Source organism: Herpailurus yagouaroundi, unplaced genomic scaffold (assembly GCF_014898765.1).
Source record: "Herpailurus yagouaroundi ecotype Mexico unplaced genomic scaffold, PumYag 141, whole genome shotgun sequence".
Lineage (NCBI taxonomy): Eukaryota > Metazoa > Chordata > Mammalia > Carnivora > Felidae > Herpailurus > Herpailurus yagouaroundi.
In genome coordinates this window covers 52,134,609-52,156,565 of record NW_024412396.1, presented here as the reverse complement: position 1 = coordinate 52,156,565, position 21,957 = coordinate 52,134,609, and the positions used below count along the sequence as shown (strand labels likewise).

Genomic DNA, 21,957 nt, shown 5'->3' with positions numbered 1-21,957 from the left:
GAATTTGGAAAAGAGAGAAGAAAGAAGAAATATACAAGTTGACATTTTAAGTACTCAAAAGAGAGGAAATCTGGTTAAATCTGGAAAAAGAATTATGACAATAGCTAATATTTGTTACTACAGACAAGACATGGCTATGTGTCATCTTATTAAATACAACTCAATGGGAAAGGCATTGCTGTAATTTCAAGTTGACAGGTAAGGAAACCAAGGCCTAAGAGCCACAGTCACATTAATTAGTGAGTGGTGAAGTGAGGATTCTAAGCCAGCAGATGGACTCTCCAGGCTGTGGTGGTAGCTATGACACGAGCCACACTGCCTCCTTCAGTGCTGGTAGATAAAGGAAGAGACAAGCCTTGGAGAATTCAAGAGCAGAAAATAGTGCCTGGATATTAATTCAACTTTATTTATGACTCTGGTCCAACATGAATAAGGAGCCCTTTTAAAAGGCCACCATCTCCCTCCCTCTCCCCAATCCCCACACCCAGATTCTTCTAAAACATGAAGCCTTTACTTACTGGGACATATTTTAGGGCTATTAAGCCACCTCCCCTCATTAAACTGCAAATGTGAATATGAGACACACTCAGGTTCCCCAGCCATTGACATTGTCCTATGTGTGAAATCCTCAGAAAGCAAAACCAAAGATCTTCCTTCAAAGACAGGGGCAGCACAGGGACTTTGAGTGAAGGAAAGACAAAAACAGGCAGTCACAGACTGAGGAAGTCTGGCACGGTTGGGTAGGAGACATAACTCAGGAGATAGAGTAGGAAAGGAGAGAGGAATATTTAAAGGGAAGAGATGGGTCTGAAAGAAACCTTCACCTATTTCCACAACTGTGCCCAAACCAGCCCTCCCCTGGGCAATTCCCTGACCTTCATCATGGACTGTAGTTTCCTTGTTCTATCAGGGGTTCACCAGCAGTTTACAGCAGAGCCTACGCCTGCTCAACATTTTGATCAGTGACCTGCCTGAAAACATTCATTGGCACGTGTCTGGATGTTGTGATGAACTAAAGCTGAAAGGAATAGCTAATTTGTTATATATCAAAATCAGAGTCCAAAAGGATGTGGACAGGCAAAAGTGAAATTTAATCTTAAGGGACAAATGTAAATTCTGGCACTTAAGCACAACACCTCCTATCCCCTCAAAATAAAATAAGACAATAGTCCTCCCTCTTCTCAACACTGAATGTACCAAACCTACGGTTTTGGTTCAGAAAATGGTGTCATACACTAGGAGGAGCATTAACAAGGTAGGATGTGTCCAAAGGAGAAAATCAAAATGGTCAGGGGTCCAAAACGACATCATGTGAAGAATGGCTCCAGGAACTGCTACTTACAGCCTAAACAAGAGCAAGCAATAAAAGGACAGGAGAGCTGCCTTCAAGTATTTTGAAAGTTGCACAGGTAAGACAAGGGAGCAAGCAAATTTGGCAGGAACAGAGAGGGTGGAGTAATAGGGGAAGTCTCACTTTCCAGAAATGCCACAGAAGAGAGTCAGAGTGGGGTTTCTGGAGATAATTACCAAAAATCTATTCCAACTCAAAGACACTATGCCTCTATGAACCAAGATGATATCTAAAGAGGCCAGCTATTAGGTTGAATCATACAAAACTGAGAGTTGACTGCTTTTGACCTATAAAAATGACTATTTTAAATGGTTCAAACTAATACTCTGAGATCACCACCCAGAATCAAAAAGGAAGACAGTAAACAAAGCTTCAATCAATCGCCTGACAGCAATCATGAGCTGACACTTGGGACAATCACCCGTTTACATACGTTTTTGGCTTTTCCATGAGCCGTGAATAGTACTGGGGATGAACTGAATAGTTGGACTGATGACAAAGAGAGCCTGAGACTAATTCTCCAAGCCAGATGCACTCAGGTCCCAGCTTCTGGGTTTGCCTTTCCATGTTGCCACCATGTGCCATTCTCACCACTAAACCCTTTGTAGGATATAATTGTACGAGCCCACAAACTGTTTGCCTCTAGACCAACATTGTACTTACAGCTTGGTGGCTGTACTGAACAGAAAGTATTTCTTCTAATGTCACCCAGGAATCACCAACAGCTTCTGTATGGTATAACCATGGGGCAGAGGCAAGAAAGGGGCAGGGCCTTTCCAAACTATTTCACCTCTTTAAGGGTGGAAGGTGGGTTGGGGTTTCCTCTTGCATGAATACCATGGAAAAAAAAGAAATGGAGGCAGTCATGCTTTATACCCTAAGGGTTAAGGGATCTGCAACTGTGGCTTTTAGAAGAGACTCTTCCCAAAGGAGAAGTTCTTACACTCCAACTGTCACGAACTTTTCTAAAATTGTTCTTTACTCATAAATGACACGAAGCTGGAAGGGACAGCTGATGCACTAGATGAAAGAACTTTACCCTAATAGATCTTAGTGTTCTTGATTTTAAAAATCCAGGGCAGAATTGAACAAAATCAAAGGATGATCCCAAAGTCTAAGTCAAATAAGCCATTTCACAGAACAGGAATGGGAGAGAAATGGTTTAGCAGCAGTGCACACAAAACAATAAAGATTTTCAGTGACTTTATGTTCTACTTAATGCTATAGTCATTAAAAAAACAAGCAAAGGTATTTCATACCACCACTGATACAAGTAGGAAGTCTAAAAAAAGGGAGCAGTAGGTTCACTCTCTAATGAGCTGGTTGGGACATGTCCATAATACTGTATGTAGTGTGGACATGCTTCTTTGGAAAGGATGCAAGAAAAAAAAAAGTCATTTTTTGGAAAACAATGATCTGGATGAGAGAACTTAAAACCCTTGTATGAGAATGCCCAAGGAAACTGGAGATATTTTAGCCTTTAGAAAAGAAAATCCTTAAAGACAAAAGCCCCGTCTTCAAACACTGGGAGTGTAATTAGATCTATTCTGTGTGTCTCCAAGGGCTGGAAGCAATACAGGTGGTAAAAGCTAGAGTGACTCAGAATAAGGAAGAGCTTTGGAACACTCAGTGCTCTTGGAATGGGATGGAATGGTGAAAGGAGCAATGAGCTGCTCATCACGGTAGGGGTTCAAGCCAAGTCTGAATGAACTCTTACAGAAGAAATTAAAAAAATTAGGTGCACAGAGTCTTGACAACCTTTTGGGTCCTTTCCATCCCTGAAATGCTGTTTCTAACAACAGTTTCATGAGCACATACAATGTGACAGGTAGTGGGAATACAAGCATGGATAAATCTCTGTTCTCAAAAAGTATGACACCTCATGTCCTTCGAGAGCCCACAGTGGCCAAAGAAGGGGCTTGTAAATGACAATACACAGCTGACTATAATGTATTATGATGATGGCTCTACTAGTCCCATAACCTAAGGTGCCACTGGACCTCAAAGGGGGAATCATTCATTCCATCCTCCTTTCCACTTGCCCCTCCAACTTCCTGCCTCCCTTAATGTTTATAAGGTAGAAAATAGTGGCTAATGCTGGAGCTTTCAAGTTCCTTTACCTTCCAGATCATGTTGCTTTTTTTTTTTTTAATTTTTTTTTTCAACGTTTATTTATTTTTGGGACAGAGAGAGACAGAGCATGAACGGGGGAGGGGCAGAGAGAGAGGGAGACACAGAATCGGAAACAGGCTCCAGGCTCTGAGCCATCAGCCCAGAGCCTGACGCGGGGCTCGAACTCCTGGACCGCGAGATCGTGACCTGGCTGAAGTCGGATGCTTAACCGACTGCGCCACCCAGGCGCCCCCAGATCATGTTGCTTTAAAACAGTGGTTCTCAAACTTTGGTCGTTATCAGAATCACCTGGGGGAAATGTCTTACTTTAATAACCCTGGATCTCCTTTACTAGCTTTCCAGGGGATTTTTGATGCTTACCAAACTTTGCAAACAACTGCTCTAAACCATCCCAAACCTGAATTCAAATCCCAGGTCTACCTCTTACTACCTATGGGATTTTGAGCAAGTTAACTCTTCCATGCCTCGCTCCTGTAAAATATCTTCTCAGGATCACTGTGACAATCACGTGCAACCACGTATGGACAGCACTTAGCACAGTTCATGGAACACAGGGAAGGCTCAAAATATGTAGTCATCACTGTCATTATTAAGAAGAGTGGTACATCTGAGCCCTCTCTTTGCCCCACCTCCCGCCTCTTGGCAACACCAGTCTTCCAACAAACTGGCAGCACGAACAGACCACCTGCCTAGTGTATCTTCAGGTGCCTTCCTCCATGGTCATAGTCAACTGAGTTGCCCCACAGGGGACCCACTGTCCTCAACCCTCAGCTGCATTTCATCTCCCTAGCCCTCCTGAGACCTAGCCCCACAAACCGACTAGCTTAGCTCAGGTCCTTACCAGACCTTGCTAGGTAGGTCTCCAGACTGAGAAGGTCACCAAAGCTGCCATATACAAGCTGTGTGACTTACCTAAGTTATACGGAAGTTCTCTGGTCTCAGTTTTCCACCTGTACAAGGCAGGAATTGGTCTAGAAGAGTTTCTCTATGGTCTCACCAATGGCATTTTGAGGATACATATCTTTGAATGAGACTCTCCCACACATTACAGTGCATTTAGCATTCATTGATTCTTCTTAATGCCACCAATGCCTGATCATCACTGGAGCAATAAATATATACCCCACGTGTTTGGCAGGATCAGGAGGGGTGGGGCAGTACTGTTCCAGTGAGACTGTGAGATATTTCTAATGATGTTTTTCCAGCTCTAACTCTGACCTTGCCCTACAGAACTAAGAAACAAACTGGGACCATAAGCAGCACCCTAGTAGGTCTGCCTTGCCAGGACGGTAAAGGACATGATTTTAAAATGATGTAGAAAAAGGCACCAAGGGCCAGTGGTCTACCTCCTTGAGTTAGCCAAAGCTGGAGGCAGGCTAGGAAGCAGCTCCCCACCCACACTTACTCATCAAGAAGAGCCACAGCAACCAGGGGTGGGGGTGGGGGGGGGGGGTAATTTTCCCCGGCCCCAGTGGGCAACTGGCTGGAAGCCGATCACTGTTAGCCCAGCTGAGGACCCCCTTCCAACCCAATTATGCACAGCCATGGTGAATTCCCTGCTGCCTGCATCCCCCACTGACCCAAGCCCAAGACAGGCACTGAATAAAGATTCAATTACCTTCTATCTCAGGGTGAACACCTATACAAAAAGCAGACTTTCTCTCAGAGGAGTGAGGGGTAAAACAAAGAGCTGAGTCCTGAGCACTATTTATTCATTGAGCCAGTATTTATTCCATTCCTATGATCTATTGGCACTGTTTCAGGCCCAGAGCATAGAAATAGTGAACAGGGGTGCACCTTTGTGGAATGTACATTCTGGTGAAACTTATGATGCCATGAGGCCTCTCCAGGGCCACACACACCAGCGTTTGCATCCTGCTCTGCCACTTTTTTCTGGCTGGAACTGGTCAGTTAACATCTCTGAGCCTCAGTTTGTTCATGGGTAAAATGGGCCTAATAACAAAATCTATTTCCTGAGGATGTCAAAAAAACTAAATGATGTGTGCAAAAACTTAGGTTTTTAGTGCCTGGCTCATAATACAAGCTCAGGTGTTTTTCCTAAGAAATAAGGGAGAAAAGCAAATGTGCCCAAAAGAATAGGAAAGAAAAGACAAAATACTGTACAGGTACCACTGATGTTGGGAACTGTTGAGTCTTTGGTAACCAAGAAGGCAGTTTCCTGATTGCTGTTCCCCAAGGTATGTCAGTTGGAGGCTGGATCCTAGATCCTCAGAATGAAAGAAGCTTGAGAGGCCATCTGATTTAACCCCTCCACACTAAAGAAAAGAGAGGTTGCATGACTTACCAAGGTCACACAACCCCCAGGGAAAGTAGCAGAGCCAGAAGGAGGCAGAATGAGAGCAGAAATCCCAGATACGTGTTTAAATCCTGGTGCCTACCATACCTGCTTCTGACCTTGGGCAAAGGATATAACATCTTGATGGGTGCCTGGCATACAGTTGAACCTCTGAAAAGTATCGGTCCCTTCGTTCCCCCTCAGTGGGATTCCTCAGCCTTGCTTCACAGCAGTGGTGGCCAGGATCTACGTTTGAGGGACCTCTTCACTGAAGGCATAAAGATCAGGACGGATGGGAGAAAATTTGTGACAAGGGGGAGCATAGCAGGTGTCTTTCGAGGGGCTCTCCAGCACAAGACTGGTGGCATGCCTGTGAATAGTTTGGAAGACCAAACAGACCAAAGAACATCTTTTGTTTTAAACCCTCTGAGCCCAAGTGTCTTCATCTGTGAAATGAAAACATGTGGAAAGGATCAAATGAGAGAACTTACAATACTGGCTAATTTATACATGGTTTACCATGTGCCAGGCACTGCTCTAAAGACTTGATATGCATGAGCTCACTTACACAACAGCCCCTGTTGGTGAAGGTACTTCCTGTCCCCATTTCACAGATGAGGCAAGTAGGGCCCACAAAGGGAAGGTAACTTGAACAGGTCCTACTGTTCATACGGAGAGAAAGCTAGGATGTCAACCCAGGCATCTGGCTCCAAGTCTATGCTCTAGACCGAGGGTGGCAAACTTTTCCTGTAAAGAGCCAGATGGTAAATTTTCCAGGCTTTACAGGACACACAGTCTCTGTCACAGCTACTCAACCCTGCCTTTGCAAAGCAGCCAGAGACAAAACAGAGACAAACAAGTGTGCCTGTGTTCCAATAAAACTTTATGAACACTGAAGTCTGAATTTCATAAAATGTGTGCATCACAAATTATTTCTGCTGCTTTCAACTATTTAAAAAGAGAAAAACCATCCATAGCCCAGAGGCCATATGAAAGCAGGCAGCAGGCTGGATTTGGCCCCTGAGCAGTTGTTCATGGAAACTTGTTCTATCCTGAGCTCCCCTGACTCGCAGTATGTAAATTCTTATATCGAAAGGGCCTGAACAGTGACAGGCACAGACTCAGTGGTCAGGAAGTGTTCATTCCCTTTCCCTTCCCTAATCCCATCCTCCCTCCCAACTCCTGTCAACCCAGAAAAATGGAAGAGACGAGGAACATGGCATTCGTGGCCCCAGAGGGGAGAAGCTGGACTCTTTAGGTCAGCACGTCTCAAGCGTTAATGTGTGTACATACACCTGGACATGTTGGTAAAAAAGCAGATTCTGACTCAGCAGGTCTGGGGCAAGGCCCGAGATTCTGCTTTTCTAACAAGCTCCTGCATGAAGCCGAGGCTGAGTTTCTGGGGGCTCTCCTCCGCGGAGCAACTTCTAGGGCAGACCCTCCGTGTCGATCACACGAGTCAGACACGTCGGCTCTGCGTCTGACTTTGGGTTCAGAGCAGTGTCCCTCCCAGAGACAGGGCTGGACTCCCCAGAGACAGGGCAGGGCTCAGGACAAATAATCAGGTCCCCTCTCCAAGGACAGCCTTGAGATGACTTAAACTGAAGGGGGAAGACACCGAGGGCAGAGATCAAGAGTGGGCAGAGGGAAGCTCAAGAGAAGGCCATCAGTTGCTTCGGGCAACAGCAGACCGGGCCTCCTCTGGGCCTCGGCAGACAGCAGCCCCTCCTCCTGCGCCTGCCAGGGCTCTGATGGACTGAAGCAAGAGGCCTATTTCCTCATCGGGCCTCTGAGTAACTAGGGCACTTGCACAAGGTCACAGTTATTCATTTAAATTCTAGCTCTAATCAGCAGGCGGTCTGAGAAATTATCCCTTCTGAGGAGAGAGACTGTCATTGGAGCACCATAAAGAGCCCCTCCTGGCTGGAGGGGAGGCACTGGGGGAGGGGAAGGGAGGGTTCGTACACCTAGAGGCCCCAGCACTGTTCCCTGCCTCCTAGATCTTTTCTCGCCTTCAAAGGGCTTGCTCTCCCCTTGGAGAGAGTTCTAGAACACAAGGGAAAAAGGGAGAGAGCTAAGGGTGTGATATGGTACTGGGCTGGGCCTGCCCACTCCTGCCCCCAGGCAGCACAGGGAGACCATTGACAAATCCCAGTATGCCAGAGGCATGGGATAAGTACCTGACAAGGGTCTCTTCCAGGCCACAAACTGGTTACCTGGCCTTGGAGATGTCCCTGCCACTCCCTGGGCCTCAGTTTCTTCCTTTGAAAAGTAAAATAGTTGTACTCTTTGGACAGGATGGCCTTTCAGCTCAAATATGGCTCAGGGACCCTACAGACTCACAATGCCCTGATACTTGTTCCCACACTCCCTGCTCAATAAGTTTTTTGAGGCCCTACTATGTGCCATGCACTGCGCAGAGAGCTAAGAGTGCAGACACAGATAAGAGGCCCACAACTCTGCCTTGGAAATGCCAGGGTTTCAAAGAAAAAGAGCACACTCTTTGGAACCAGACAGATCTGAGATCCTTGTCTTGTCCTAGCAGCTGGAGATTCTGGGCAGTTACTGACCCTCCCTGAGGCTTTTCTCATCTGAAAGAGGACAGGGGAGGGTTGAGGTAAAGAGTTAAGTCAGAGCTGAGTGTCCCTCACCTCCTTCAGGTCAGCACCCTACAAATGCCTGGTGCTACTTTATTTTTTTTTTTAATTTTTTTTCACATTTATTCATTTTTGAGACAGAGAGAGACAGAGCATGAAGGGGGGAAGGTCAGAGAGAGAGGGAGACACAGAATCTGAAAAGGCTCCAGGCTCTGAGCTGTCAGCACAGAGCCCGACGCGGGGCTCGAACTCACAGACCACGAGATCATGACCTGAGCTGAAGTCAGACGCCCAACCGACTGAGACACCCAGGTGCCCCTGATGCTACTTTATTATCTGAAACCTCCCTCCTAGGGACTAGGAGGAGGGGCTGCAGATCTTCCCACACACAAGTCCAGTGAAGTACCTACCACCTGCCGCTTTTCTCCTGGGTGTTTCCAGGACAGTCTCTCCAAGCCCCAGCCCATCTCCTGAACCTTGAGAAAGGTGCTGCCTGCCAGGCCCCATTTCCAGCTGCGTCTTATACAGTAGTGTTACTGCTAACCAATAAATTACATGTAAAATTGTAAACATGTAAAATTAATCAATCGTCCCTCACAGTCTTCCAGCGGCCCCTGGGTAAACAGTTACATTAGCTCATAAAATCCCCAATTTGTCTTCCTGAGGGGAAGGGGGGAAAATCAGTGAACCACTAAAGGCTTCTTGTTTCAGAGCCACAGCACTGCTGGCTCCACACCGCCTGGCCAGGGGCTCGGAGAGGCAGGAGGCTGCCGCTGACCTCAGCCAGGGCCAGGCAGCCCAGGCTGCCTCCTGCTACGTCCTGGGCCACAAGGAAAGTTTCTGAACTAGTGATTTGTTTCAGGCTCAGAAACCACAAAAAAGCCGGGTCAGAGGTGGTTACAGGATTGGCTATCAGCTCTTGACCCTTCAAGGGCAGAACAAAGAGTGCAAGATTTGGAATCAAGCAGGAACCCTCTCTTGGCCCAGCTACGAGATGGCTGGGTGACCTCAACACAACATTTAACCTCCTGGCCTCAACTTCCTCCGCAAAAAAATGGGACTCAGCAGACACACCTTAGAGGGTCATTAGGAGAATAAGGTGATGCAATGCTCATTGCAATGGTGCTAAGCTGGACTAATTATAGTTGCTGTTAACTAAGGGAGGGTCACCCACCCCTCTGGAAAAACAGAAGCCTGTGTGTCCACTGCACTTTACTCCCCCATGCTGTTTCATCCAGGACCAATAGATGTCTTTGTGAGAATTACAAAAAGGTGCCCCCTGGTCAGAGGCAGCCCCAGGATCATAGGCTTGGCAAGAGGAATGCAGGCTGGATATCAGCCCCACTTACTCCCTCAGCTGGGACCCTCTGGACAGGACACAACACACACAAGCCAAAGTGGGAACCATGGGTCACCTCTCTGCCAGGAACCAGGATGAGGAGGGGTTGAGCCAAGTGGCACTTTTCCAAACAAAATTGCAGGTGTTGAGCTTACTACCTCACCTCCTTGAGGTATTCCAGAAAATATCATCTGAACAGAGAGCGTATTCCTGACCACCCTCTATAAATTAGCAACCTAATTTTTAACATTTTTGTTTTTCTCCACAATGCTGATTGCCTACCCTCTGATACAATACATGTATATATTGTATATATAATATGTATATAGGTGTGCATATATATCCAGTTCATTAGTTCATTGTCTTCCCTCAAGTAGAATAAAAGATCCATGAGGACAGGGATTGTCTTCTGTTTTGTTCACTGTTTTATCCCTAGTGCCTAGAACAGTGCCTGGCACATAATAGATTCTCAATAGATATTTGTTGAGTAAAATATTATTAAATAGAAAATTAATTTAATGGTATCTTCTTAGGAAATGCTGTCCTGTGCTTCATTTCAACCACCACTTATTTTCAAAGGTGAGGTAGGGACAGAAAAAAAAAAAAAGGGAAATCCTGTGTATTAGCTGGAGATAACTGTATTATTCTTTTTTGCTATGTAATATACCATATAGATCAATGGTGAGAAACCCTACTTAAGTCTGGGTGATTCTTTAAACAGGAAAGGAGGGAAGGAGGGAGGGAGGGAGGGAGGGAGGGAAGGAAGGAAGGAAGGAAGGAAGGAAGGAAGGAAGGAAGGAAGGAAAGAAGGAAGGAAGGGAGGGAGGGAGGGAGGGAGGGAGGGAGGGAGGAAGGAAGGAAGGAAGGAAGGAAGGAAGGAAGGAAGGAAGGAAAGAGGGAAGGAAGGATGGAAGGAAGGAAGGAAGGGGCATCTGGGTAGTTCAGTTGATTAAGCATCTGACTTCGACTCAGGTCATGATCTCATGGTTCGTAAATTTGAGCCCCACGTCAGGCTCTATGCTAATGGTTCAGAGCCTGGAGCCTCCTTCAGATTCTGTGTCTGCCTCTCTCTGCCCCTCCCCCCTCCTCAAAAATAAACATTATTTTCACTCATATGTGGATCCTGAGAAACTTAACAGAAGACCATGGGGGAGTGGAAGGGGGAAAAAAAAGTTACAGAGAGGGAAGGAGGCAAACCATAAGAGACTCTGAGAACAAACTGAGGGTTGATGGGGGTGGGGGAGAGGGGAAAGTGAGTGATGGGCATTGAGGAGGGCACCTGTTGGGATGAGCACTGGGTGTTATATGGAAACCAATTTGACAAAAATTATGTTTAATATAAAAATATTTTTTAAGAATGAAATACAGTAAGCCCTTGAACAACACAAGTTTGGACTTTTGTCAGTCCACTAATACATAAATTTGTTTTTCAATAAAAATAATATTATAAATATAAAAAAATTTTTAAATAAACATTTAAAAATTAAAAATAAAAAAGAAAGAAAGAGAGAGAGAAGGGAAGGATAAATTCATTTGGAAAGAGGACTGCTAATAATGAAAACATCACATTATCTCTAAGCAAAAAATCAATGATAGTCCCCTTAGGAAATGTTTACAAGACCTTCAGTTGCTGAGAATTTTCAGTGATGGAATTTTCAGTATGTTCCAATGGAAGGTGCTTGGGCTTTAGAGTCCCAAAGTCCTAAATTCAAATCCCAGTGCTACCACTGACAAGCCCTATGACCTTGGGCAAATGGCTTCACCTGTTGGGCTCTCAATTTCCATCGTATTAAAATATAATTGTATTGATGTTATAAGAATTGAATGTTAAAATGACTAAACAAGAAAACATATGTGAAAATAGCAAAGAAAGATGATATTCCTTCTCACTTGGTAAGGTTAATTACTCCTCTTAACTCAAAATTCTATTCAGTTTAGAATGATCTCCAAATCATTCTAAGTCATCTCACACTTCTTATCCATATATGGTTGTAACCTCTTATACGAGCCTGTGTGTGTGTGTCTGTGTGTACATATATGTCTGTACACACAGACACACACACAATGCTTACAATTAGAACTCTGGATGAGTATGCATTTTAAAAAGAGAAATGCACAATTAGCATGAGAATCGTTCTTCCATTTGTTCATTGACAAAAACCATTCCTCTTCTTTATATTTTCGTTTTTTTTAAATACAGTGAACATGTATTAGTTACATAACCTTTTAAAAATTGCCAATTTCATTGTGGGGCAGGGGAAAGCCATTTCTTAGAATTCAAAGAAATAAGACTTCTTCTCTCATCACATATTTTCTATGCTAAGTATTCATATCTTCAACTTTCAACCACATGAAACTATAGAAGATAAGTAGATTTATGTATGACAAGGCAAAAATGCTCATTAAATTGGAGAGTTCATATCTTAAGAAAATCTTTAAAAATATTTTCCAAAAATGCTCATTTTCCATTTCTTTGATTCACCCAGAAATTTTAATCAGAAGGAAGTGACTGTATAAGCATGGGAACCACATTCCTTTGGTTTTAAAATGGTTTTCAAAACCAACATGAACACATTAATTCAAGGCATTTCTTATTCTCAACCCAAATCAATGAAAATGCAATGTACTTAGATTTCTGTTCTGTTTAAGAGTCCCTAGAAAAAGGTCTCACTCAGAGTCAAACCATGCACAATCTTTCAGAGGGGAAATTTCCACAGCAGCTGTACAAACACAGAAACTCACCTGGACCTTGACTGACATCTGTGGCAGCATTTTCAAAGAGGGAAAGGCAGAGGAGAGAAAGGGGGAAAAAAAGGAAGAAGAGTGTTAGAAACACACACACACACAGTGCAACGTGCCCTTGCATGACTATCATGTTCATGCAAGACCCCAAAGGTACTCAACCTCTGAGCACTTAGTTCTACCTTCACCCAAAAACCACCCATGCAAGCTGAGGGGCCAAGCTCCCTTTCCACTGTGCATGTAGCAAGAGAGGGGTGTTTCACATCTGTCCGGAAAGACATCATCCTGGAATCAGATAGGGCTCCAAAAAAGCCAAGCAGACTGGAATCCTGCAAGAATATTGGTTAAAATATTCTGGTTGATTTTTATACAACAACACCCAAGCAAATCCTCCTCGCCTCCAGATACAGAACACTGGACATGATGTCAAGCAAGTTTCCCCACAGAGAGAAAAATAATAATAAACCACTCCCTTGAGGAACAAAGAAAAAGAGGCATAATAATTAAGAGCAAGTTGCAGCATTATTTACCATATAGGACTGAAGGACAGAAGATAACAAAACATTTATAATCCCCTCCCTCCCTGATATACCCAGGGACCATCCTTTATCACAGACAGCAGCGTGTGTACATGAGATTGTATGTGAGTGGATCATTTGCCATACAAATTGAAATCCTGTCTCCCCTTTTAATTTTTCTCCTTGCTTTTCACCCCATCATTAATGACAGGAATTGCCATTTGAAATCACTTTTGACAACTACAAATAAACATCCAGCCCTAGGAAGGTTGACATTTGAATTAAGCCAATGAACTTTCAAAAAATGAAGAACGGTTCACTCCCATTGTCTTCATGAACACAATCTCCTCCTCCTACCCTCAAATGCAAGATAGAATTGCGCTGAGAAGCTAAGTCAAGAGTAGGCCAAAACTTTGTTAAAACCTCTAGACCCAACCTGAAAGGATATACCTGAGCTAAGAAGATGGAACAGGGGGCTTCTTCAAAAACCACTGGCCATCCAAGCAATCCTGGGTGACTCACTTAGAATCATTGAAAGGTAGACCTGGGATACCCACAGACATCATCTAGCTTAATTCATTTTTGGCTCAAATGGGGGATGAAAGAGGTTGAGAGACTCATGCAAGTTCACGCATTTAGTTCAGGTACAGAGACTAGATAAGACACTAGACCTCTTGAATCCCACCCAGTCCAGCATTTATTCAACAGAAACCCAGGTCTCTCAAGGGCATATGGAACCCAAATTCAGTTTGTAGGCTAAAGTGAGCATCCTGAAGCCATGGGAGAGACCCTCCTAGCTAACCCATGAGTAAGTAATGGGTTATCCACTGCACCTCTAATTTGCTGCAATTAGTTTTGTAAAGCTTCAGCAAGTTCCTTAGGAACTGTAACTCTTGCCCCAGGAAAATGCAGGCATTGACCTAACAGAGCTGTGCCCCCCACATCCAGGAGAGGCAAACCCACAGCAACAGCTGAGCATTTCTTTAGCCCACACCCTGTATTCCCTAAAAGCTGTATCTGCCCAAAAAGACTTCTAGAGAGCTCTGAATCACTCCTCAGCCACACCCCCTTTCAGATTTTCTGGTGAGTTGCTAGATTCAGGGGTGGAGTGGAAGCAAGAAGTGGCAAAATAGAAGAGGTAAGAAGGGAAAACATTCTGTATAAATAACTAAGCAGGGCCATTAACCGTGACTGATGGATTGCCTAGAAGAGTGGTCATTAAAATACCCCTTCATTAAACAGGATATCAAACTATTTACACGTGGTGGAGTTCAGTGGTGGCAGTGTCAACACCATTGTTCATGGAAACATGCTCTTTGGAGGTACCAACATGCAAGGGAGACAGGATACCTTGGAACCCCAAAGTTTCCCATTTCAACATTGTGTTTACAATCTTAAACTCTGGAGAGAGACAGGTTTGAGTTCAAATCCCTGCCTACTGAATGGCCTTGGATCAATCACTGAACCTCTGAGTTGTTTTCCTCAGCTACACAATGGGAAGAGAACAAAACCTCCCTCATGGCAGTGTTAGGAGATTAAATACTTGTAAAACACTTAACTCAGTACAAGGCAAACTCTGCATAAATGTTAGCTGTGCTGATTGGTATCACTTTGAATTACCACAGACAGAATTACCAAAAAATGTTGACCAGATGGCTCCCTGGAAACACCAAGAGACCACAGGAACTAAGATGTGTGTGTGTGTGTGTGTGTGTGTGTGTGTGTGTGTGTGTGTGTGTGTGAGACTTTGGTTCAGTTCTTCTACTTGTCAATGAAGGCATGTGTTCCAGCCCTCCCCCACCTTGGGTCTTATTCCTCCCTTCTTGTCCTCAGTGGGAAGTGGGGCAAGGGAGGGTTAAGAAATTGTAGGAGAGCAGGTGCAGGAGTCAAAACAAATGCTGTTCTTGTCTCTTTTGTTTTCCCTCCTGAATCCTTAATTGGCCTCAGTTCTAGTCGTGAGCATAAAATATACAGCATCTCTTCTCACCAAAGAGGGGCAAAAGACCACCAAGATAAGCTTCCTACAGTGAGGGGTAGGGTCCAGGTTCAGTTTTTAGCTGTGTCACTGAGCTGGAGGCAGTTCTGAACGTTGTGTCCAACTTGAGGAAGAGAGAGACACAGTGTCACCTGGCCCCTGTCCCAAGAAGCAGTAACCTGAATCTCCACATTCAATTCTGACCAACAGAATGAAATGGCAAAGGTTGATGGGGGTGTGGGGGAATCATCTGTTATATTGCCTGTCGATCCTTTACCCCTTCTTTCTTGTAACAAGTCGCAGTTATCTTCTGGGGAACTCCTTTCCCACACTAAATCCATGTGGCTTGGTAGAGATGACCCCCACCCCCACCTTAGCTCCAAGTGTAGCCATATGACTCAGACCAAGTCACAGGAATTGACACAGAAAGGGAGATCCACAGCTTGATTGCCAGGTCTACAGGCTATGTAGACCTTGGGTCAGTTACTGAAACTTTCTGCGCTTCAGTTTTCTTATCTGTAAAATGGGGATGATAATAGTTCCTACCTCCTAGTGTGGTTGTGAGGAGCTTAGAACAGTACCTACATCTAGAAAGCCTTCAATGTTAGCTAGTAATTTTATTACCTTCATATATGAGAAGACAAGGGTATTAAAAATCTCTCCTGTGGTCACAGAGCAAGGAAGGCTGACCTAGGATGCAGCTATGAGCATTTCTGATTCTATGCCTTGCTGCCATTCCACTTCCTAGGTAACCATCCCCAGAGCTCCCTCTGTCTGTGGTTGCTACTGGTCTGCAGCCTAGAGTCTATGTATGGGGAACCAGCATTGGACCCCAGGACTGGTCAAAGAAAAGGTAAATACGTAAATGTGTGTATGTATATCAATTTTTTGTGGAAAAAAAGGGGAGCAAATTGCAGAAGAAAAGGCAGTTGACAAACAAATAAGATTGATCCAGGCATCCTCACCCATGCTGACACCTCCTCTGTTCCCCCCCCACTGTTTTATTTTCTCACACTGCTGGGCCTGTAGTTTTCCAGAGCACCACTGCATTTAAATCTATATTCTATTTTCTCTCCTAGAAAATAGGTCAGACCCAAGACAGAGTTCACCAGGTGGGATCCCAAAAGATTTGGCTGGGCCTCGCCTCCAAGAGGCTGGCTGTGCAGCCTGCCCCACCCTCCCCAGAGCTCCTGTGTGTGTGTGTGTGTGTGTGTGTGTGTGTGTGTGTGTGTAAGTAGTGAGTGGGGGGATCTTGGACTCCTCCCTTGTGAAATGATCTAGACCAAATGAAGGGTGAGGCAGGAGAGCTCCCTCTGTAAACACAACAGGAGCAGATGAAGGGTCCCTCATTTTTCCCCCATGGTTAGAAGAACCAGATCTTCCCACACTACAGGAAAGTGTTTCCTTTTGAACTTCAAAATAACCATGCTGAGCATATGTACTTGTGGCTGAGGTTATTGTTGAATACACCATAAGTGTCTGCTGGATACTGAGTGAAGGGTGAATGCCCTAATTTACTTCTTCTCTGGTTGTGATGCTAAAGACAGTAGGTGAAGTGTGGCAATGGCAGCCAAATGTTTCCTCTCTGGGTTGCTCCCCCATCCCTGCTTTAAGCATGGCATTCCTAACAGAAATAGCCCCAGATTGGGCCAGAATTTGTTTTTATCAGGCATTTTTTCCATCAAGATCAGTGTGAGTGCCAGAGCTAGGGGGCCAGAAGAGAGAAGGTGCAAGGTTATGAGAGCCAGTCCTCAACCCCCTATCATAATAGAAGTAACTAACACTAATTGAGCAAGTCCTGCCTGCAGCCTATGCATGTGCTAAGCACTGGACTGAATGGTCTTTGTCAGGCATATATAAGGCCATTTCTCACTTTCTTCAGGTATCAGCTCAAATATTACTTCCTCAGGAAGGCCTTTCTTAACCACCTTCACTAACATGGGACCCTTCTCTGCCACTTACCCTGCTTTTCCTTTCTCATGGCACCAGTCACTATCTGACATCACAGGATGGGTCTCTGCTTTTATTGTTTATATCCCCCTGGAAATATAAGCTTCATGAGAGCAGCACTGTCTCTCTCATTCATTGCTTGTATCCCCAGTGTGTAAGCTGGGTCTGGCCTACTATAGGTGACCAGCAATATGTATTGAATGGTTAATAAATCATCTTGATTAATATTGGTATCTCCATTTACAATTGAAAAGGGAGGCTCAGAGATGTTATGGCACATGCCTATGGACAGAGGGGCAGAGCTGCTATTAGACTCTGGGTCTGTCTTAATCCCCTCCTTAATTAAGAACAACTGTTTTCTCCTGTGCTGCCCTCATGATCAGGTGGGTTGTCCCCCTGTGGTAACAAAGATGGATCCTGTCAGTTCTAGAGAAAAGGGAACAGCCGATTTCCTGGTAATACTGGTAAAATTCCCTGGGAAGGCTCTCATTGGTTTAGCTTAGGTCACTTGTTCCTGAGCCAATTGCTGTGTCCAGCATCACATGTCACAGGGTAAGTGTGGTGATAAAATATAATGTCTATATATCCCTGGCACAAAACACTACTAACTCATACTAAAGCTCACATTTATCAAATATTCTGTGTGCAGGGCCCTGTGTGAAGTGCTTTATATACCTCATCTCATTTAATTCTCACCAAAACCCTAGCAGGTAGGAACATTCTTCATCCTGTTTTACAGACAGGGAAACTAAGACCCAGAGAGGAGACTCTCTCATTATCAATATCTCTCATACTCAGAGTAGTTTATAAGGGTCAAGCTACATTTCTAAATAAAAGAGCAAACCAGGACAAGTACCATCTGACCCATCAAGCAACAAATCAGGGATAGGAATGTAGGGCATCTCACAGAAGTGAGAAAAAAAGCACAGCTCAGGGCAGAGGGAAAGGGTCAAATGCAATATGACCATAGGCCTGGTTAATTGGGGCCCATGCCCTGGGTGATATGCTTTACAGGGAGGAGCATGCTCTGGCCCTCCTGTAGCTACATCTCAGCCCAGAATCTGAGGAGTCTACAGGGCCAACTAGATGTTCCCATTGGGAATCAGCAATTCCTGCCACTAAGCCCTTTGTAGAGTACAATCAGGTACTCAGAAGTCCTTGCTCAAATTGCCCCAAATTCACATGGGTCTCTTCCTTGGGTCCATTCTCCCAAAAGCTGACCAGTCCACCAATGTGCATACTCTAGTGTCAAGAAATGGCCAAGGGAAAGCAATTTACAGGAGCTATGGACTTCTATGGGCTGGGGTGTCCACACAAATGTCCAGAAGGATCTCCGTGCTGCTGGAGGTAGCAAGAAGGGAGGCTGCCCGTTGTCTCTCATGTACATTCTTGCCCCAGGCCCACAAGCATCAGATCAGGCCTTCAATTGAAGAGTACACCAGACTACAATGTTAGGAGAGGGAAGAAAAAAAAGGCAAGGCCTGCATCTCCCCAATGGCCTCTCCTTTCATGCCCCTGGGGAGAGTGAGCACAAGGTTCTTCCCTCTACTTCAGGAACAAATACAGAAACGATCTCGTTAGTTGAGCTAAAGCAAACTTCCAGCAGCGAAGCGGCTGGGCTTCCTGTGTTCTGGGGTTCTTTCCAGCTTTCAGTGTTTGAGCTCTTCAAACACAGGAAGAGATGTCTCTCCACAAAAGGCCAGGTGGTATTAACTTCATCCTCAACACAGAACCTATTTATCTGCCTTCGTAGAAGACTGAGCCCCCTCTCCTCCCCAGTCCCACTCTCCTGGCTTTTGTTCTTTGGTGCTAATAACTCCAGCCTGTAAGATGGAGGGGAGAGATAGCTGTTGGGTCAAGTGCCAGCCAGCCAGGGAAGGCAGCAGCAGGGTGAGGAATGGGCTGCAAAGCAGAAAGGAACACGGATGGCACACCCCTGGGCTCAGTCAGTACTGTACCCAAATACCTTAGGGGCTCTCACATACTTGTAGTGGCTCTGGCTTGAGGAACCAGAGTTTGACTGACAGTTGGAGGAAGAAGGAGTCTACTTGTTACACATGCAATCAAAGATCAGTGCAGACACCAGGGTTTCTGCTTTTGTTTTGTTAGTGTTTTAGGGAATTTGAGCACAGACATGGGGGTAAGGCAATCTGGGGTTTGAATCCTGACTTTACCGTTAGTTATTATAAATATTTTTGTCAAATTGCTTAGCCTTACCTTCTACTTTGTCCACATAAAAATAATGTCGGGGTAATCAGTTTGGTTAGAAGCATGTGTCAATTCTTAACAGTCACAACACTGTGCAAAATCATGCAGTAAAAACACACGGCTAATGGGGAAAATGAAGTTGGGGCATGACACCCAGAAACCTCATCAGTGACCCATAATAGGAACCAGAATAGGAACCAGTTTTACATGTGTTAAATAATTAAGAAATATATAAATACTACCATCAGTAGAGCCCTTGAAAAAGACTTGAACTGTGCTCGTGGAAACAGGAAGCTTGTGAGCTGTTGCCAAATAGTAAAAGGAGGATGCTCTGACACCGGACAGAGCTGTGACACCAGATGTGCAAGGGTGTGGCTCACAGCACACGTGCTAACTGAAGGAGCTTTTGAGGTGTGTGCATTTGTGTATTTCTACACAGCCTGGTTTGGCTTGCTGAAGTTTTCTGCCTTTACCTAGTGTTTCTTGTGGACAAAATTGTGCATAATCAAAGGCAAAAGCATTATGCCCAAATTGTTCCCTAATAGATCGATCACATTGGAACAAATTTGTATTTTCGAAATAAGCATTCTAGCAGAACTGACTGTACCTAATTTATGTGACTATTATAAGGGTCAAATGAGATGATCCATATAAAGGGCTTAGCACAAGGCCAGGCACAGAGTAAACATTCAATAAACACATTCTGAAGTTGTTATTAGGAATGTCTGTGCTGGCTTGTTGATATACGCCTTGTAAACTAAAAGTGCCAAGTTTAGCCTCTATCCAGATGTTTAAGCCTTGCAAACAAAAGTCATCCCTAGCTAAACAGTACTTCTCAGTATTAGGCCGTGAGGTTGGCACCTGCCACAGGCTCCCGCCTGATAAGTCTTTAGAAAAGTCCTCATAGCAGGTGGACACAGCCAGGAGACAGTGCCCAAAGGCTAACTTCCTAGGTAAAAGTGGATATTACCCTCCCCAAATGAGCATGACCCAACCAGGGAGAAGAGTAGACACCTGAACACCAGGAAATCAGGAGACAAACTGACCTAGATGAGAGGATGTCCCTCATCTTCGTAGGACAGAGAGAAGTGCATCACAGGAGGGAACAGAAATCAGGGAAAAACAGCTGAGGTGCAGGCACCTTCCATTTCCCTTCTTCCTGCAGACAGTGCAGGGGTTAAGAGGCAGGATCTGGAGTAAAAGACCTGGCTCTTCCACAAACTGCACATGAGCTTGGCCGGGCTAACTGACCACCCTGAGCCCTAACTTCTCAATCTATAAAATGGGGAGAGTTTACTTATCTTGTAGGACTGATGTAGGGGTTATAAGGAGCAAATTACACAAAAGCACTGGGAGGTTGAAGAAGTACTAATCAATGTTAGCAAATCATTGTTATTTGACCCAAGTGGTTTCCATGAGACTGAGGATCAGTCCTCTTTCCAAGAATCCCTTGCTGTCTGGAAAGACTAACTCCTTGGGCTTTTGCCACTTGGAAGAATGATATGGGAGAAGAGGGTCTTCTCAGCAGAGGTGAGTTCTATAGCTTTTGTAATTCAGTACAATGGGCGTTGGAAGAGGCCACCCCCACCCTGGCTGATCATTCCTCTGTAGGGAGTGCTGTTATGTGTAGGAAAGAGCCCTGCCTTTGGAATCAGAAGCCCTGACTTTTTTTTCCTAAATATTTTTGTTGTGGTGGTGATTACATACACATTACATAACATTTACCATCTTAAACTTTTTTTTAAGTCTTTGTTTTATTTTAGAGTGAGTGTGTGTGCACATGCAGGCACACAAGCCAGGGAGGGGCAGAGAGAGAGAGAGAGGGAGAAAGAACTTCAAGGAGGCCCCACACTCAGTGCAGCGCCCCGCTTGGTGCTCCATCTCACAGCCCTAGGATGATGACCTAAGCTGAAATCAAGAGTTGGATGCTCAACTGACTGAGCCACCCAGGTGCCCCATCAAGTCCATTCACACCACTGTGCAGCATTGCACAGTCGTCTCTACGTTCCATCTCCTGGACTCCTTTCACCATGCAAAACTAAAACTCTGTTCCCATTAAACAATGCCTGCCCACACCTCCTCCCCCAGCCCCTCACAACCACCTTTCTACATGCTGTCTTTACGAATTTGACTACTCCATGGGGCGCCTGGGTGGCGCAGTCGGTTAAGCGTCCGACTTCAGCCAGGTCACGATCTCGCAGTCCGTGAGTTCGAGCCCCGCGTCGGGCTCTGGGCTGATGGCTCAGAGCCTGGAGCCTGTTTCCGATTCTGTGTCTCCCTCTCTCTCTGCCCCTCGCCTGTTCATGCTCTGTCTCTCTCTGTCCCAAAAATAAATAAAAAAACGTTGAAAAAAAGAGCTATTATTACGAATTTGACTACTCCAGGAACCTCATGTAAGTGGAATCATACAGTATTTGTCCTTTTGTGACTGGCCTATTTCACTAGCATAACACCCTTAAGGTTCACCCATGTAGTGGGTATCAGAATTACCTTTCTTTTCAAGGCTGAATAATATTCCATTGTATGTATGCACCACATTTTGCTGACAGAAGCCTAGGTTTTGAGCCCTGACTTTCTAGCCTAGTATCAGCTGTGTGACCTCTGGCAACTCACAGCCCTCCCTGAACCTCTTTTCGCAACCATACCTAGTATCAAAAAGATTAAATATGGTAACTATTCACAATGATATTATAAAAGAAACTTGGGGCGCCTGGGTGGCTCAGCTGGTTAAGCATCCAACTCTTGGTTTCGACTCAGGTCATGATCTCATGGCTCCATGAGTTCGAGCGCCGCATCAGGCTCTGCACTAACGGTGTGGAGCCTGCTTGGGATTTTCTCTCTCTCTCTC

The 21,957-nt window shown here is 44.9% G+C and overlaps 1 protein-coding gene across 36 annotated transcripts in view; it reads right to left on the bottom strand.

The window, feature by feature from the left end:
- Positions 1–21,957, bottom strand: part of NRXN3 (neurexin 3) — a 1,583,151-nt gene that overhangs the window by 1,468,765 nt on the left and 92,429 nt on the right. For 30 of the 36 annotated variants that reach the window (XR_005791087.1, XR_005791088.1, XR_005791089.1 and 27 more), the window contains exon 3: positions 12,459–12,476. The exons of the other annotated variants lie outside the window; for them this stretch is intronic. Coding sequence is in view for 27 of the 30 variants with exons in the window: in XM_040477865.1 (XP_040333799.1) it covers positions 12,459–12,476 (18 nt within the window). In the remaining 3 variants the exon portion in view is untranslated. The remainder of the gene's footprint in view (positions 1–12,458; positions 12,477–21,957) is intronic. 36 annotated transcript variants of the gene reach the window in all.